This window comes from Coenobita brevimanus, chromosome 74 (genome assembly GCF_032717465.1).
Source record: "Coenobita brevimanus isolate Jiangsu-jjx chromosome 74, ASM3271746v2, whole genome shotgun sequence".
Classification (NCBI taxonomy): Eukaryota; Metazoa; Arthropoda; class Malacostraca; order Decapoda; family Coenobitidae; genus Coenobita; species Coenobita brevimanus.
Window position 1 is genome coordinate 23,378,035 of NC_137027.1, and position 17,518 is coordinate 23,395,552.

Below are 17,518 nucleotides of genomic sequence, written 5' to 3' on the forward strand. Positions count from 1 at the left end.
CCTGGATCCGCACGTTTATCCGGATCCACACCAAAATTAAATGAAGTCTATTCTGGTCCAAGGCCCATTATTCTACCAAGTTTGGTGGAAATCCATCCAGTAGTTTTTGTGTAATCTTGCTCACAAACCAACAAACAAGCAAACAAACTGACAGGGGTGAAAACACAACCTTGGCGGTAATAATACTAATAATACTAATAATAATGCATGGCTAAAGAAGAGCTGTTACGAAGCCTTCTATGCTACTAACCATAATATACGTTATGTATAATGTTGCTTGTTTTCATGAATTATTTTACACACACACACACACACACACACACACACACACACACACACACACACACACATTTTATTTTCTCCGTGTCATTTTTCTTACATTTGATTGTTTCTTGGTATTTTTTCACTTTATTATTATCATTATTATTATTATTATTATTATTATTATTATCATTACTACTAGTACTATTATCTTTATTATTATTCTTATCACTATCACTTATTATCCCCACCATTGTTCCGTATGGCGGGGATATAGGAATCGCCCCTGTCCGTCCGTCTTTCCGTCCGGGCCTGTATCTCGTAAACTACCAGGTGGATTGGCTTCCTATCACACAGAAAGATAGAGTATGTGTCGTAGTTGATGCCCGTATAGGTAAAATTGTCATATTGTCTGTACTTCACGAGCTATGACCATATAAGGAAAAATCTGTTTTGTTACCTCCGCCAAGGAGGTTATGTTTTACCTCGCGTTGGTTGGTTGGTTTGTCTGTCTGTCTGCTAGCATAATTACTCAAGTTAAGAGCGGATTTTGATTAAATTCTGTGGAAAGGTGGGCCATGAGCCAAGGAAGAATGATTAAATTTTGAGGCGGATCAGGATCCGGAGTATCCCGCACAATATCTCCACAAGTTCGCAATGAATTTCAATGAAATTTTAAGGAAAGATGGGCCATGGACCAAAAACGAATTGATTAAGAATGGGGGTGGGTCCGGATCCTATACCCACTAATACGGATCAGAATTCTTTTTAATGGCAATGGTATTGGCTGAGGTATGCGCTCTCGAAGCGCTTTCTAGTGTTATATTTTGGAAACTTCTTGCTGGATTCTCTTCATATCTTACAGAAAGATAGAGTATAAGCCCTGGTTTATGACCTTATATATGAAATTGCAACACTGTAAATATTTTACGAGCTATATCCGTACAAGACAACTAATCTGTAAATAACTGTATCTTTGAAACTACTTTGCTGGATCATCTTAACTTCTTAAAGAACAAAAAGCGGTGACAAGGCACAGTTAATCCGTCCCCGGCAGTCAGTGCTGTCGTATAAACAAAACAGGATTTCTAGTAAAAAATCTCATAAAATTTGGAGGAAATCGGGTGAAGTTTGACGATTTTAAGGCCATATGAAATTTTAGGCCTAACCCACCTGACACTGATCCTACTGGTTACTGAAGTGGTCCTCCCTGATGTAATGAAGCCTGTTATAGGATGCAGATTTGAAAGATGCACCTCTAGGTTTTGGTTTCATGTCGACATTATGAATTTGAAAGGAATTATGGCGATTTATTTTCATTTTTTTTTCATTTTTGGGGCCTACAGCCTGGGCCTTGGCCCAGTTCCCGAAATTGAAACATGTGGGAGACGTCCACACGGAAAGTGTGGAACTTGTTCGAGCGAGCAAGCGAGCAAGTCAAGCAGTGCAGAATATTGTCTCATGTGGCTCATCATCATCCTCTGATCTCCTGACCTGATACCGTAATGCTAAAAAGAACTTAATAGATTACACCAAAAATATTACCTCATTCTTCCTAAAAACAATACTCTTCATGTAATAATTTTTGGTCTACAGCCAAGCAGAAGACAGTATTTGTTTTGAAAAGGCAAAACTTAGTTGCTCTCAGCAATCGTCGGAAAACTGCTGCTCTACTCACGGAACCTTAGACCATTACTTCTTGCGCAGCCGCCTGTTACGCTGATCTGCCTTATAAAAAATCGTTTCCTCGCTTTACGCAAAAACTATTGGAAATTACGGGTTTTCTATGAAATGAAAATAACTCAGGATTTTTATGCCATTTCCAAATTGGTGTCTATCTTTCTTGTGTCTTCAAAATTGGCTGAGATATACAAAAAAGTTCGCTACTGTACTACAGAGTTTTCCTCCCGACCCCTGCCCCCATTTCTTGCTGATGCGATAAATCTTTCGCTCGGGTACATGTGTCGGGGTTCGCTCGCTCGAACAACTACTATTATCATTATTATCACTCACTGCTATTATTATTATTACTGTTATCATCATTAATATCATTGTTACAATCACCACTACCATCACTGCTACTATGATCATTATCACTACTGCTGTTATCATCACTACTATTAGTATTATTATCACCACTACCATTATTATCACTACTACTACTGTCATTATTATTACAGTACTACCATACTATTATTATGACTACTACAATTATTATCATCAGTACTATAATCATTATTACTATTAGTCATTATCACTACTATTATTATTATCACCACTGTTATTATCATTACTATTACTATTATTATTACTACTATTATTATCACTTATCATTATCACTACCCTGTTATCATTATCACTACTGCTATTATTATTATCACTACTACTACTATCATCACTACTACTATTATCACTATTTCTATTATTATTATTATCTCTTACTATTATCATCACTACTATCATTATCATTACTGTTATCATCACTACTTCTATTATCATCACTATCGGTACTACTATTATCATTACTGCTATTATGACGACTACTATTGTTATCATCACTGCTATTATCATCACTACTGCTATTATCATCACTACTACTATTATCATCACTGCTATATCATCACTACTACTATTATGATCACTATTATCATCACTACTACTATTTTCATCACTACTATTATCATCACTGTTGTTATCACTACTACTATCATCACTACTACTATCATCACTACTACTATTATCACCACTGCTGTTATCATCGCTAGTACTATTATCATCACTACTACTATTATCACTACTACTGTTATCATCACTGCTATTATCATCACTACTACCATTATCATGACTACTACTATTATCACGACTACTACTGTTGTCATCACTGCTATTATGATCACTACTACTAACATCACTACTACTATTATCATCACTACTACTATTATTTTTACTTCCTAACTCAAAACAGGTCAGAACCATCTCCCGTGTGAGTACTGGCCCTGCTGCTACACGCGTCCAGACTGCAAGTGTGCCTGCTATTATCATTACTGCTATTATTATCATCACTACTACTATTATTATCACAACTGCTATTATTATCACTATTAATATTATCATCACTAATACTATCATTATCACAAATACTGTTATCGTCACTGCTATTATCATTACTACTACTATTATCATTACTACTACTATTATCATCACTGCTACTATTATTATCACTACTACTATTATTATTATCACTACTATTATCATCACTATCATTATCACAACTACTGTTATCATCACTGCTATTATCATCACTACTACTATTATCATCACTACTACTATTATCATCACTACTACTATTATTATTATCACTACTAATATCATCACTACTACTATCATTATCACTACTGTTATCATCACTGCTATTATCATCACTACTATTATCACCACTACTACTATTATTATTATCACTACTAATATTATCATCACTATCATTATCACAACTACTGTTATCACTGCTATTATCATCACTACTACTATTATCATCACTACTACTATTACTTTTACTTGCTAACCCACAGCATGTAATAACAACCCCCCGTGTGAGCACTGGCGCTGCTGCTTCACACTTTCAAACTGCAAGTGTGCCTGCGACCATATAAGGTGCTGGAACTGGCCGACCGAGGAGCCCCCCACGACCAAAAGGACAACGGAGACGACCAGTACGACTCGAGGTGACCCCAGCATCGGCAGTGTGAGTAGTGGTAAAGGTCGTCGTGAAGCCCCCAGTGGTCGTCGCGCAGTATGGCAGTCGTAAGCAAGAACTCGGCTCCATTATCCTCAACAAGAACGACAAGAACACCAACAAAAACAACAATAACAGAACAACAAGAATGACAAGTAAACAAGAACAAAGAACAAGAACAACAGTACCACCAAAACAGTTACAAAAACAACAAAGTAAAAAACAAACAAAAACAATAATAACAGAACAAGAATGACATACAAGAACAAAGAACAAGAACAACAATACCACCACAACAGCTACAAAATGAAAAAAAGTAAAAAACAAAGAACAAAAACAATAAGAAACCATCAACAACAAAAACAATGACAAATATAGTCCTTTCACCTTAGCTTGGTCCGGATTTTCGTCCTATTGCAGCTTATTTCACGTAGCTCAGTGGCAGAATAAGACAATGCCACGGCTCTACATCCCTCCCATAGCACTTCTTCGTGACTAGCAATTTGAAGGGGTTAATGAGGGTTACACCTCCCCCTCCCCCTCGTTCCAAAATTCCCTCCTGTGCTTAATAAAATCGCTTGGATGTGATATGGATTACATGAAAAGGTAAAAAAAAAATAATAATAATGCTTCTCTCTCTCTCTCTCTCTCTCTCTCTCTCTCTCTCTCTAGGGGGCGCGGTAGCTCAGTGGTAGAGCATCGAGCTCTTAGCCGGGGGGTCGCAAGTTCGAGCCTTGCCCAGAGCCTACCGTTGCCGGGAGGAGTAGCTCCCTCCTGTAACCTAGCGGGGCTATATGGCCTTTGATGCCTAACTCGGGGAATTCATTTCATTTCCATCTGTAGATACATCTCTCTCTCTCTCTCTCTCTCTCTCTCTCTCTCTCTCTCTCTCTCTCCAAATAAATTGTTCAGAGAGGTAAATTCCATGTCTCATTATCCTGTGTGGTGTGGTGTGGTGCGGGTATTACTGACTGGTGTAGTTTTATCCTGTGTTGTGGTGTGGTGGGATTGGTACTGATTGGGATGGTATTATCGTGTGTGGTGTGGCTGTGGGTATTTTTGACTTGTCTGGTATTACCCTGTTTGGTGGTGTGGCTATTATTGTCTGGTGTGGTATTATCCTGTGTGGTGGTGTGGTGTGGCTATTATTGACTGGTGTGGTATTATCCTGTGTGGTGGTGTGGTGTGGCTATTATTGACTGGTGTGGTATTATCCTGTGTGGTGGTGTGGTGTGGCTATTATTGTCTGGTGTGGTATTATCCTGTGTGGTGGTGTGGTGTGGCTATTATTGACTGGTGTGGTATTATCCTGTGTGGTGGTGTGGTGTGGCTATTATTGATCGGTGTAGTATTATCCTGTGTGGTGGTGTGGTGTGGGTATTATTGACTGGTGTAGTATTATCCTGTGTGGTGGTGTGGTGTGGCTATTATTGATCGGTGTAGTATTATCCTGTGTGGTGGTGTGCTGTGGGTATTATTGACTGGTGTAGTATTATCCTGTGTGATGGTGTGGTGTGGGTATTATTGACTGGTGTGGTATTATCCTGTGTGGTGGTGTGGTGTGGGTATTATTGACTGGTGTAGTATTATCCTGTGTGATGGTGTGGTGTGAGTATTACTGTCTGGTATTATAAACAGTGAAATCCAGACAGCAATAGCCCTCTTGCTCCTTTCAGGCTGTCTGGTAGAGAGTTTGAAAGGCTGGAGGTCATAGGAAGAAGAAGAGACTGACTGAGGGCGATAGTTCCCTCATCTGACATACGGGAAAGATATGATGATGGTGATGATGATGAGGAGGAGGAGTAGCAAGAGGAGAATGATGAAGGTGGTAATGGTGGTGGTGGTGATGACGATGGTAATGGTGGTGGTGGTGATGATGGTGGTAATGGTGATGATTGTGGATAATGGGAAGAGGAGGACGATAAGAAAAAGAATGGTGTTTGTGGATATTACGTAATACTTCTTCCTTAGCAAGCTCGTAATAGGGGGATTGCGAGTTCGAGCCTCGCCCGGTACTGCCGTGCCAGGAGTGATAGCGCGCTCCTGTAACCTAGCGGGGCTATATATATATATATATGTATATATATATATATATTTTTTTATGTGAAGAAGAAGGAACCAAAGGCCATTAGCCCACAAAACTGTTCCTTCCAAGAGAAAAACAAAATACAAGAGAGAGCCAAATTCAAGTTCCAATCATTTCGAGATGCCTGGACACACTGCGTTTGAAAGGCTGGAGATCATAGGAAGCAGGAAATACAGACAGAGGGAGACAGTTCCAGAATTGACCTGTTACATAAATGAAAGACTGGGAGTAACGGTTAACTCTTGAATTAGAGAGTTGGACAGAAAAGGGATGAGAGTTTGCTGCTAGATGGGTGCTACACGCCCATCGTAGAAGTGGAGGAATGCATGCAGACAGTTCAGAGAAACAGTGACCATTGAAGTAGCGATAGAAAAGAGATAAAGATGCAACATTGCGGCGAAGAGACAGAGGTTGAAGGACGTCAGTAAGATGGGGATAGTTAATGAGACGAAAATCCTTTGACTCCACTCTATTGAGAAGAGCTGTATGTGGGGAGCCTCCCCACACATGAGAGTTGTACTCCACACAGGGGCGGATAAAACCCCTGTATAGAGTCAACAATTGTGCAGAGGCAAAGAGGGAACGGAGTCGGCTTAGCACACCCAATCGCTTGGAAGCAGATTTTACAAGAGCTGTAATATGATCTTTCCAAGACAAGTCCCGAGCAAATGAAACCCCAAGCATGTTCAAGGATGATGCAGGATTAATTTGAGTATTATTAAACATAAGTGGGTATACCTGTGGAAGATTTTGTCAGGCTGATAGGTGCAAAAACTGAGTCTTTGATGCATTAAAAACAACCAGATTATTTTTACCCCAGTCAGAGATATGAGCCAAGTCAGACATTAGGTGTGCCATAGCCTCATCCCTTACCTGTTGAAGTAACTGCTGAGATGGACGTTGTGGGAATCGAATGGAAAGGTGAAGGGTGGAGTCATCAGCGTATGAGTGGATAGGGTTAGATGTACAGCTTAGAAGGTCATTGATGAATAAAAGGAAGAGAGTTGGTGATAGGACAGAGCCCTGAGGAACACCACTGTTAATAGATCTAGGAGAAGAACAATAGCCGTCTACAACAGCGGCTATAGAACGACCAGAAAGGAAGCTAGAGATGAAGGCACAGAAAGAAAGATAGAAACCGTAAGAGGGCAGTGTGGAAATTAAAGATTTATGCCAGACTCGATCAAAAGCCTTTGAGATGTCAAGTGCAATGGCAAAGCTTTCGCCAAAGTCCCGAAAGGAGGATGACCAGGAGTTTGAAAGGTTGGTGAGAAGGTCGCCTGTGGAGCGTCCCTGATGGAACCCATACTGACGATCAGAAAGAAGGTTGTGATAGGAAAGATGCTTTAAAATTTTTCTATTAAGAATAGACTCAAAAACTTTTGAGATACAGGACGTTAAAGGAATTGCACGATAGTTGGAGGGTTGGGAATGGTCACCCTTCTTTGTGACTGGCTGAATGAGAGCAAACTTCCAGCAAGAAGGAAAGGTACAAGTTGACAGACAAAGGCGAAAGAGTTTGCCTAGGCAGGGTGTAAGCACAGAAGCACAGTTCTTGAGAACAACAGGAGGGACTCCATCAGGCCCATATGCCTTATTAGTACTAAGGCCAGCAATGGCAGAAAATACATCAGCTGAAGAAATTTTAATGTTAGCCATGAGGAAGTCTGAGGGGGGAAGTGATGGAGGAACAGCACTGGAATCGTCTAAGGTGGAATTGGAGGAGAAAGTCTGAGCGAAGAGATCTGTTTTATCAGTAGAAGAAATAGCTGCAGAGCCATCAGAGTAGAAAAGAGGAGGGAAGGATGATGAGGTAAAGTTGTTAGAAAGGTTTTTGGCAAGGTGCCAGAAGGAGCGGGAAGAGTTGGAGTTGGAGAGTTGAGAGCATTTTGTACGGATGAAATTAGTTTTAGCAGAGTGAAGAATAGACTTAGCACGATTCCGGGCAGAAATGTATAAAAGATGTGATTCAGGGATGGGTTGGCTCCGGTACCTTTTATAGGCCCTCTCCTTGTTGCGGACAGCATTAGAACAAAGCGTGATTAAACCAAGGCTTTCTTGCGTTAGTCAAAGGATATGAGAAAGGAATGTATGCTTCCATGCCTGAGAGAATAACCTCCGTAATGCGCAAGGCACACCCAGATGGCTCCCGGCCATGAAAGCAATAATCATTCCAGGGAAAATCAAAGAAGTACTGCCTGAGGGCCTCCCAATCCGCAGCTCCAAAGTGCCAGAGACGACGTTTTATTGGAGGGTCCGCAGGCCATACCGGAGCAATAGGACAGGTTAAGGTGATAAGGTTATGATCGGAGGAGCCCAACGGAGAGAAAAGAGTAACAGTAAAAACAGAAGGATTAGTTGTACGGAAGAGATCAAGTATGTTGGAGCTCTCTCCAAGGCGGTCAGGGATACGGGTAGGGTGCTGTACAAGCTGCTGTAGGTCATTAAGGATAGAAAAGGTGTAGGCTCGTTCACCAGGTGGATCAGTGAAAGGAGAGGAGAGCCAAAGGTGGTGGTGAACATTGAAATCTCGAAGAATGGAGATTTCAGAGAAAGGAGAGATGGATAGAATGTGTTCCATCGTAGAAGTAAGATAGTCAAAGAGTTTTTGATAGTCAGTAGAATTAGGAGATAAGTAAACAGCACAGATATATTTAGTCAGAGAATGACAGGAAAGCCGAAGCCAGAGTGTAGAGAATTCAGAAGAATCGAGTTCAGGAACACGAGAGCAAGATAAGTTGTTATTTATATATACACAACAGCCACCTTTGGCTTTGAAATGAGTACAGAGGAAGTACAGTAGGAGGATACAGAAAAGGGTCTGCTGTCAGTTGCCTCAGACAGCTGAGTCTCGGTTAGGAAAAGAAGGTGAGGTTTAGAGAAGGAGAGGTGGTGCTCAACAGAGCGAAAGTTAGAGGAAAGACCACGAGTGTTGCAGAAATGAAGAAGAAGAGAGTCAGACAGTGGTTCCAGGCACCTTGAGTCGTCACCGGGAGAGGGACTGAAGGTGGGGGCATTTATGGTCCCCCCCCCCGGGGACTCCGAGGCTATGTTATTCGACGCCATTTTGAAAATTTTGAAAACAAAGTATAGTGTGTACTGTGCATGTAGTTTGATGTTGATAGTTGGAGAAACTTGTATGATCCAATACAGGGTCTAGCTCGGGGGAACGACATTTCTCCCATTTCTTCCTTAGCAATTTAATATACACATTACACTCCAGTTTTCTTCTATATTTTATTAACGCAAATAATGAAGGTATTTAAAAGATATGCATTACATTCGAGGAAATAATAACATGGAGTAGATAAAATAATTAGCCAGAGTAACTGTTACACTAAGTAGTTCTTGAGAGAGAGAGAGAGAGAGAGAGAGAGAGAGAGAGAGAGAGAGAGGCTAGTTTTTGCTGATGTTACTGAATGAGATTTTTTCTCTTTTATTTTCTTTTTACTTCTCTCTTATTACACCATCCGTCGCTTCCTTCCCCACTCCTTCCAACCCCCTCTCAGTAGTAGTTGTAGTGGTGTATAGATGTTAATCGTGTCTGTGTGGCCTAGCAGACCTATCGACCACAAACAAGCAACACATTCGTGTGGCAGACAGCGCCTGGCCAGGGTGGGAACAGGGTCCTTCCACACGGCGAGGTGCAGGTAAAATGAAAGATGCATACCCCCAGTAGGATGAGCTATGTATAGGATATGTATGAGTAGTAGTGTCACCCAGACATTGGTTACTTCGTAAATGTTGTTGAGTTCCCCGGCTGGGAGTGTTGTGCAAGGCCAGCTGTGTATAGGATATGAATGAGTAGTAGTGTCACCCAGACTTTGACTACTTGGTAAATGTGGTTAAGTTCCCCCGCCTGGGAGTGTTGTGCATGACCAACTACCACGTCACTGCAATAGTTGTGCCTCCCGGGACGATGGTAATCACGCAGCTGCTACATTTTTAGTGGGCTAACGGGTGCTACACCTTGCCCCAGGGTGACCCGGGACTATGCAGGGACAGGGTCGTCCATCTTCCCTGAGCCGGACCCATCACACGGCCGCATACCCATGATGTGTTAGGTAATGATGAGCAATTAAGCAAATTTACTCGTTTTACTCTAATAGCATGGAATTCAAGAGGGAGCGATAGTAATTTTGGGCCAAGTTAAAGTGAAAATGGTATAATACACAATGGAGTATAGAGGAAGGCAAACAGTGGTAGGAAATCCATTATATTTTTTTTTATAATGCAATATGTTTTTCAAATTATTTAACTAGAACCACATATTAAAATTGTGCTTGATTATGGAGAAGCAGTTTTTTTTCTCACTTAAACCCTCTTCAGACGTAAAATCAAAATAGTTATCTATCTAGCTATCAATCTATTATCTGTCTATCTATCTAATATCTATTATCAATCTGTAACTCTGTGTGTATATATGTACGGATGGATGTATATGACCATACAAGTATATAGTGTGGAGAGAGAGAGAGAGAGAGAGAGAGAGAGAGAGAGAAAGAGAGAGAAATACTACGCCAAAACTACTAATTACGCCCTCTTCCTGAAGGGGTTAATAAGGGTCGTCTCTTAACTGGGCTAACAAGATCCAACAGGGGTCATTACACCTGATACACACCCTTAATTAATCCACCTTGATTAAATAAAATGGACTGGCAATTACAGGTATATATATCTTGCGATAATTAGCGGTTAGTATGCAATTTGATACAGCTAATTAACGAGCAATTTTATATACAGGATAGTCCGTAATTAGCGCTTCGTTAGAGGCTTCCATGGCGGTTCTTGCGTCTTGCTGGGACTGCTCAGTCTGCTGGTGTGGGCGGTGTGGCAGTGGGGGTAGGAAATAAATGATGCAGGGTAGACATTGATAACTTACTAGGGTCTATTCTGCGTGGTTCTTGACATTTTTCTTTGAGCGATATAACTGGGAGGAGGATTTGGTTTTAGCTATTTGGAATTTTGGATTTATTATTTTTTTTTTATGCAAGGAAGCAGGAGCCAAAGGGAAGAAGCCCGCATGTTGTTCCCTCCAAGAAAAAACAATAAGATGATAGAGAGCCAAATAGACGGGGAGAAGGATGGATGGATACTTGTAAAGATAAAGGACGGAGATGGAGCGATGAATCGATGGATGGACGGAAGGATGGAGAGATGAATGGATGAACAGGTGATTATCGGACAAACGAAGGATGACTGAATGCATCCATTAACCTCCGAGGTCTCTCATTTAATCTCGGTTAATCGTCCTGAGTTAGACAAAATAAAAGACATTCTCCGCCCTCGAACTGAAGGGGTAATGGAGACCGTTGCTAATTGGTGAAAGCTCTCCTGGTTTTATGCTTCCCTGTGTCTGATTCTGGAAACTACCCACTACATTTATGTGCGGGGATAATGGGTAGAAAATGATGGTGATGATGATCCCCTTCAATACGGTATCGATTTTTCATATTCATCGCTTCTATGTACAGACGGTTTTCTTCAGCATAGGAGAGACGTACTGAACTGGATAATATAGATACGGTCAGCATTAACCGTTCACTAATAGAAAGCTCTCCCAGAGTGAATATAATCGTCTGACAAGTGGAAGAAAAATGCAGAGCACGTCATCGAATTGAAGGGATTAATGGGGTTAGCTGGATGCAGAAACAGAAAATATGAAAATGTAAAAGTGTATATATTTGAGTTTTGATTGTATTAATTTCAGACACAGTTACATACACATTGAAAGGCACACATATATGCGAAGACACATATGGACAATTAAACACACACACACACACACACACACACACACACACACACACACACACACACACACACACACACACACACACACACACACACACACACACACACACACACACACACACAACATTCAAGACTCTGACATTCTTAACCTTGAACATAATCCGGCCATCTGCAACTGGATCTCATGTTCCTTTTGCTTTGAGGTGTACAGATTATTTCTTGGCATGGAAATGAACTTGCCTAGGAGAACATCCGAGGAATGCGTTTAGTTTTCTGTGCAAAATGAAAGTTGGTTTTATATTTCTTACATCCTATCGCTTGAGGACGTCAGATTTAAAATATTCTTGCCTTCAACAGACTACTTAATCACGTTATGGAAGCATTTTACTTGTGATGGGATAAATAAATGCTGTATTGAACCACTCTAGTTTCTAGGGTCCTGAGCCGAAGTAAATTCTCGAGAGATAAAAACTGAAAACAAATGTTGTTGTTGTCCTACACTGGGTACGGTTATAATTTTTAAATAACGTTCATGCTTTCACCATATGGTTTTTTTCACATTAAGGCAAGGGTAACACACACACACACACACACACACACACACACACACACACACACACACACACACACACAAAGCATTACCAAAACCAATCCCACCTTAAAACACCCACACTCTAACTGCACCTCCCATACATCCAGTGCATCCAGTGTTTTTGCGTATTTGTTTTTGTTTGTGGAGGTACGACACGTGCATACATGCGTGTGTGGTAGTGATGTGTGCAGTTATGGTAGTTTAGGAAAGAAAACTGAAAATCTTCTCCATAGTTGACTGGGTGTGTACATGAACATCTGAGAGTTCAGGTTAACTTTCGCATTTAGTGGCGTGTGTGTGTGTATGTGTGTGTGTGTGTGTGTGTGTGTGTGTGTGTGTGTGTGTGTGTGTGTGTGTGTGTGTGTGAGTGCTTTAACACGACTGAGTCAAGCTTGTAATGACCCTTCTAACTTCCTTATTTTATCATACATGTGTGTGCGTGTGTGTGTGTGTGTGTGTGTGTGTGTGTGTGCCGATGGAGAGAGAGAGAGAGAGAGAGAGAGAGAGAGAGAGAGAGAGAGGGAGAGAGAGAGAGTTAAAAAAAATGAAAAATACTCTGAAAAATATATTTAGTCACGAATTTTCCGTCCACACCATGCCAGCATCGGGCAGTTTGTCTTATGTCGTCAGCATGACTAATAGTAAATATATAAAGATGCTATTTGGCTCCCTATCATCTTATTGTTTTTTCTTGGAGGGAACAACATGCTGGCTTCTTCCCTTTGGCTCCTTCTTCCCTGCATAAAAAAAAGTAAATCCAAAACCCCAACTAGCTAAAACCAAATCCTCCTCCCAGTTAAATCGCTCAAAGAACAATGTCAAGAACCACGCAGAATAGACCCTAGTAAGTTATCAATGTCTACCCTGCATCATTTATTTCCTACCCCCACTGCCACACCGCCCACACCAGCAGACTGAGCAGTTCCAGCAAGACGCAAGAACCGCCATGGAAGCCTCTAACGAAGCGCTAATTACGGACTATCCTGTGTATATAAAATTGCTCGTTAATTACCTGTACCAAATTGCATATTGACCGGTAATTATCGCAAGATATATTTACCTGTAATTGCCAGTCCATTTTATTTAATCAAGGTGGGTTAATTAAGGGTGTGTATCAGGTGTAATGACCCCTGTTGGATCTTGTTAGCCCAGTTAAGAGACGACCCTCATTAACCCCTTCAGGCAGAGGGTGTAATTTGGAGTAATGGAGTAGTAATTAACATTCTCTCTCTCTCTCTCTCTCTCTCTCTCTCTCAATATATGCAGTTAGTTTGACTTATTCACCTCGGGGGGAGAGAGAGAGAGAGAGAGAGAGAGAGAGAGAGAGAAAGAGAGTTTCAGGACCTGAGATAGGGATTTTATTCCTTCTACCGTCAGTCGATTTTCTCTTTCTCATTATCTCACTTTCTTATTTCACTTTCTCATATTTCTCTCTCCTAGTTTCTCATGTCTGGGGTTCGTATTCTCGTCGTGTAAGGAATCTCCCTAGCACCTCTTCCTTTACGATTTATTTTTGGATACAGCTGATTAATACCCTTTTGTATGTTACTTATGCAAAGTATGGCGATTTTGGGAAGGCTTTATGTAAGACAGACGAGGACAGTAAGGTGTAATAAGCAAAATTAATCACTCATGAGGTGGTGTTATGGACGAGGTGAGTCAGAGTATCAGTTACTGTAGTTATTTTTCTTAGTACTATAAACACTATGATAAAGAATAACGGTATGTAATATAATTAGTATGGTGCAGTATACAGTGTGTATATATATTAAAGGACAACAACAACAACAGCAACAACAACGACAACAATAATAGTAATTAAAATAATAATAATAATAATAATAATAATAATAATAATAATAATAATAACGAAAAGGGCATAGTAACTAAAATAGGATCTGATATGAATTGTATACTACACAATATGTATTTAGAGCAACTATAATAATAATAATAATAATAATAATAATAATAATAATAACAATAATAATAACAATAATAATAATAATAATAATAATAATAATAATAATAATAATAATAATAAATGATACGAGTGGTATATTACTTAACTATAATAACAGACGCATTATATATCGAATTTTTCTATCACGTCCATATTTTGTGTAATGATATACTACCCTTGGCTACCTGGCCACTTACGGGCCTTGTAACAATGAGCGCTCCTCTCAGTGCATTAGTATCATATGTATAGGTTTTGTCTCTAAACATATGCTGATTCATTTCTGTGCATTTCAACTTATACAAAGAACTTCTGTGGTATTTCAGAATGGCATCAAATTGACGTGCTTGTGTAAATCACCCAGACAACTTCTGCTATGTCTGTGGACAATATACACCTATACAACAGAGAAGAAACATAGCGACAGCATCAAGGATGAAACTTGCCTACAAGTACCATTTTGGTTGTAAGGTAGGAGACCAAGAGAGGGACTGGGCGCCACATATTTGCCGTGCACAGTGCAATGCAATGTTTACCGCTTGGCTGAATGGTAACAGAATGGCTATGCCATTTGCAGTGCCCATGATTTGGCGTGAGCCCACAAATCACCATAATGATTGTTGTTTTAGTCTTACAAATATAGCAGGATTTTCAAAGAAAAATAAATCAAAGACCAAGTATCCAAATTGTCAATCAGCCTTCAAACTAGTACGACATGACGAAGAAAACCCACCGCAACTTTTACCACCAGTGGTCACAGACAACGGTTCTTCTGACGCTTCAGCTAGTAATATGCAGACAGATAACCTATACGTTCCAGATGGAGATAGTTTCCCACATTTGGTAAGTCAAACAGAGTTAAATGACTTGGTGCGCGATTTGGAATTTAGAAAAAGCAGAGTTGCTTGGTTCCAAACTTCAAGAATGGAATCTTCTACGGCCAAGTACCAAAGTTTTGTATTTTCTTAGGTGTCACTTAAATTTTTCAATATTTTACTTAAAGGAGAGAAGTGTTTATTTCTGCTGTGATAACAGTGGTCTAATGCAAGAGATTGGGTGTGACTATGTTCCCAAAGAGTGGAAACTTTTCATTGACTCCAGTAAAGTGAGTCTTAAAGCTATCTTACTGCACAATGGCAATGGGAAACCTTCAATACCTTTACCCCATAACACAGGTCTTAAAGAGACTTATGAATCCATGGAACTACTGCTAAGGCTCATCAAATACAAGGAGCAATGGAATATTTGTGGTGACCTTAAAGTTATATCCTTGCTCCTTGGTCCACAGTTGGATTACACAAAGCATAAGTGCTTTCTGTGTTTCTGGAATAGCAGAGATGATAGGAACCACTACAAAAAGCATGACTGGCCAACTACAACTGAACATGTTGTTGGTGAACATAATGTACAACATCCAGCATTAGTTGATCCTCTGAAAATACATCTTCCATCACTTCACATTAAATTTGGGCTCATGGAAAATTTGTGAAAGGTATGGATCGTCAGTGGAATGGTTTTCAATACTTAAAGAGCAAATTCAATGGAATTCTGATGCAAAGTTAGATGCTGGAGTTTTCACTGAGCCACAGATCCGTAATGTCATCTGCGACCCATTGTTCCCCCTTAAACTATATGAGATGGAACTAACTGCATGGACATCTTTTGTTCAAGTTGTTAAAGATTTTCTTGGAAACCACAGAGCTGAAAACTACCGTGAACTGGTAGATAACATACTGAAAGCTTATGAATGAATGGGATACAGGACGTTTTTTAAAATGCATTTTTTACACTCACATCTTGACTTCTTCCCTGTGAACCTTGGTGCTGTAAGTGACGAGCATGGCGAGCGTTTCCACCATGAGATCTTTGTTATGGAATGCAGATATCAAGGGAACTTCAACCCAGATACGATGGGTGATTACTGTTGGTTCCTGCAACGAGACAGCACTTCATCCCACAAAAGACAAAGGAAGAGACCACAACAAAGATTCACGCACTTTGGGTGGAAGGTTGGGCGTATGGGGTGGTAACTCCGGCAGTGAAAATTCACTGTCCCTCCTAAACCAGAATAAGAGAGGAAGGATACCCCTATTAGCATTATTAAAGCATGGCTAACATAAAATGTGGCACAGAAAAGGTAGATAGTCTGCTTACATATTACACGCCGGGGAGGGAAAAGAGAAAAAAAGGGGTATTCGGTTACACAAGCTCTGGATGTCATACGGAAATTTGGCAATCAGATCTGAAAGCAGCATCACATATTTAGAGGGAAATAGTGGTTCCCACGTCTGTAACAGAAAAGAAAAAAGAAATTTATTGCCTAGTTTAATAATAATAATAATAATGATAAAAATAATAATAATAATAATAATAATAGTAATAGTAATAATAATAATAATAATAATAATAATAATAATATAATTATTTATCTCTATTGCCAGACGCCTTAATCCTGTACGGTGTGGCCACAAACAAATTGCCTGCATGTCACCCTCTCCAACTCCATTTCACTGCCATACTCCTAGCTCACACACCCCTGTATCATTTACCTCTTCACTCCATCGCTTCATCTCATCCTCGGCCTCCCCCTCCCTCTCCCCCCCTCCACGTTATTCACATACACTCTCCTCGTCAGTCTCTTGCTCTTCATCCTCTTCATATGACCAAACCACCTCAGTGTGTTTCTCCTTATGTTTCCTATCACATTCACATCCACACCACAACGCTTCTTCACTTCCTCTTTCGTCAGTCTGTCTCTCCATGTGACTCCACATGGTCTTTTCAAATAACTCATTTCCACTGCACTCACTCTTGATTTGTGTCCCTGCAACAAGGTCCAAGATTCACTTCCATACGTAAGGGATGGTATCACATTACTGTCATGCAGTGACTTTTTCTCTTCCATACTCACTTCTCTGTTTCTTATCACGGTTTTCAAAGAACCAGGAATCTTTCTTCCTTGCTGTACTCTTTCAAGCACTTCATCCTCTAAACTTCCATCTTTACTCATCACACTGCCCAAGTCCGTAAATGTGCTCACATTTTCTATTTACTCCTCATCCAACTTCACTATACATTCACGGACTCCATTTCTCTCGAAGACCATAAATTTACTCTTCCCTGCATATTCGC

At 40.2% G+C, this 17,518-nt stretch overlaps 1 protein-coding gene across 1 annotated transcript in view; it reads left to right on the plus strand.

Moving 5' to 3' along the window:
• Positions 1 to 4,884, plus strand: part of LOC145407767 (uncharacterized) — a 5,391-nt gene extending 507 nt beyond the window's left edge. The window contains exon 2 of the mRNA XM_080278638.1: positions 3,831 to 4,884. Within this exon, the coding sequence (XP_080134764.1) occupies positions 3,831 to 4,066 (236 nt within the window). The 3' untranslated portion in view covers positions 4,067 to 4,884. The remainder of the gene's footprint in view (positions 1 to 3,830) is intronic.
• Positions 4,885 to 17,518: the final 12,634 nt, after the last annotated feature.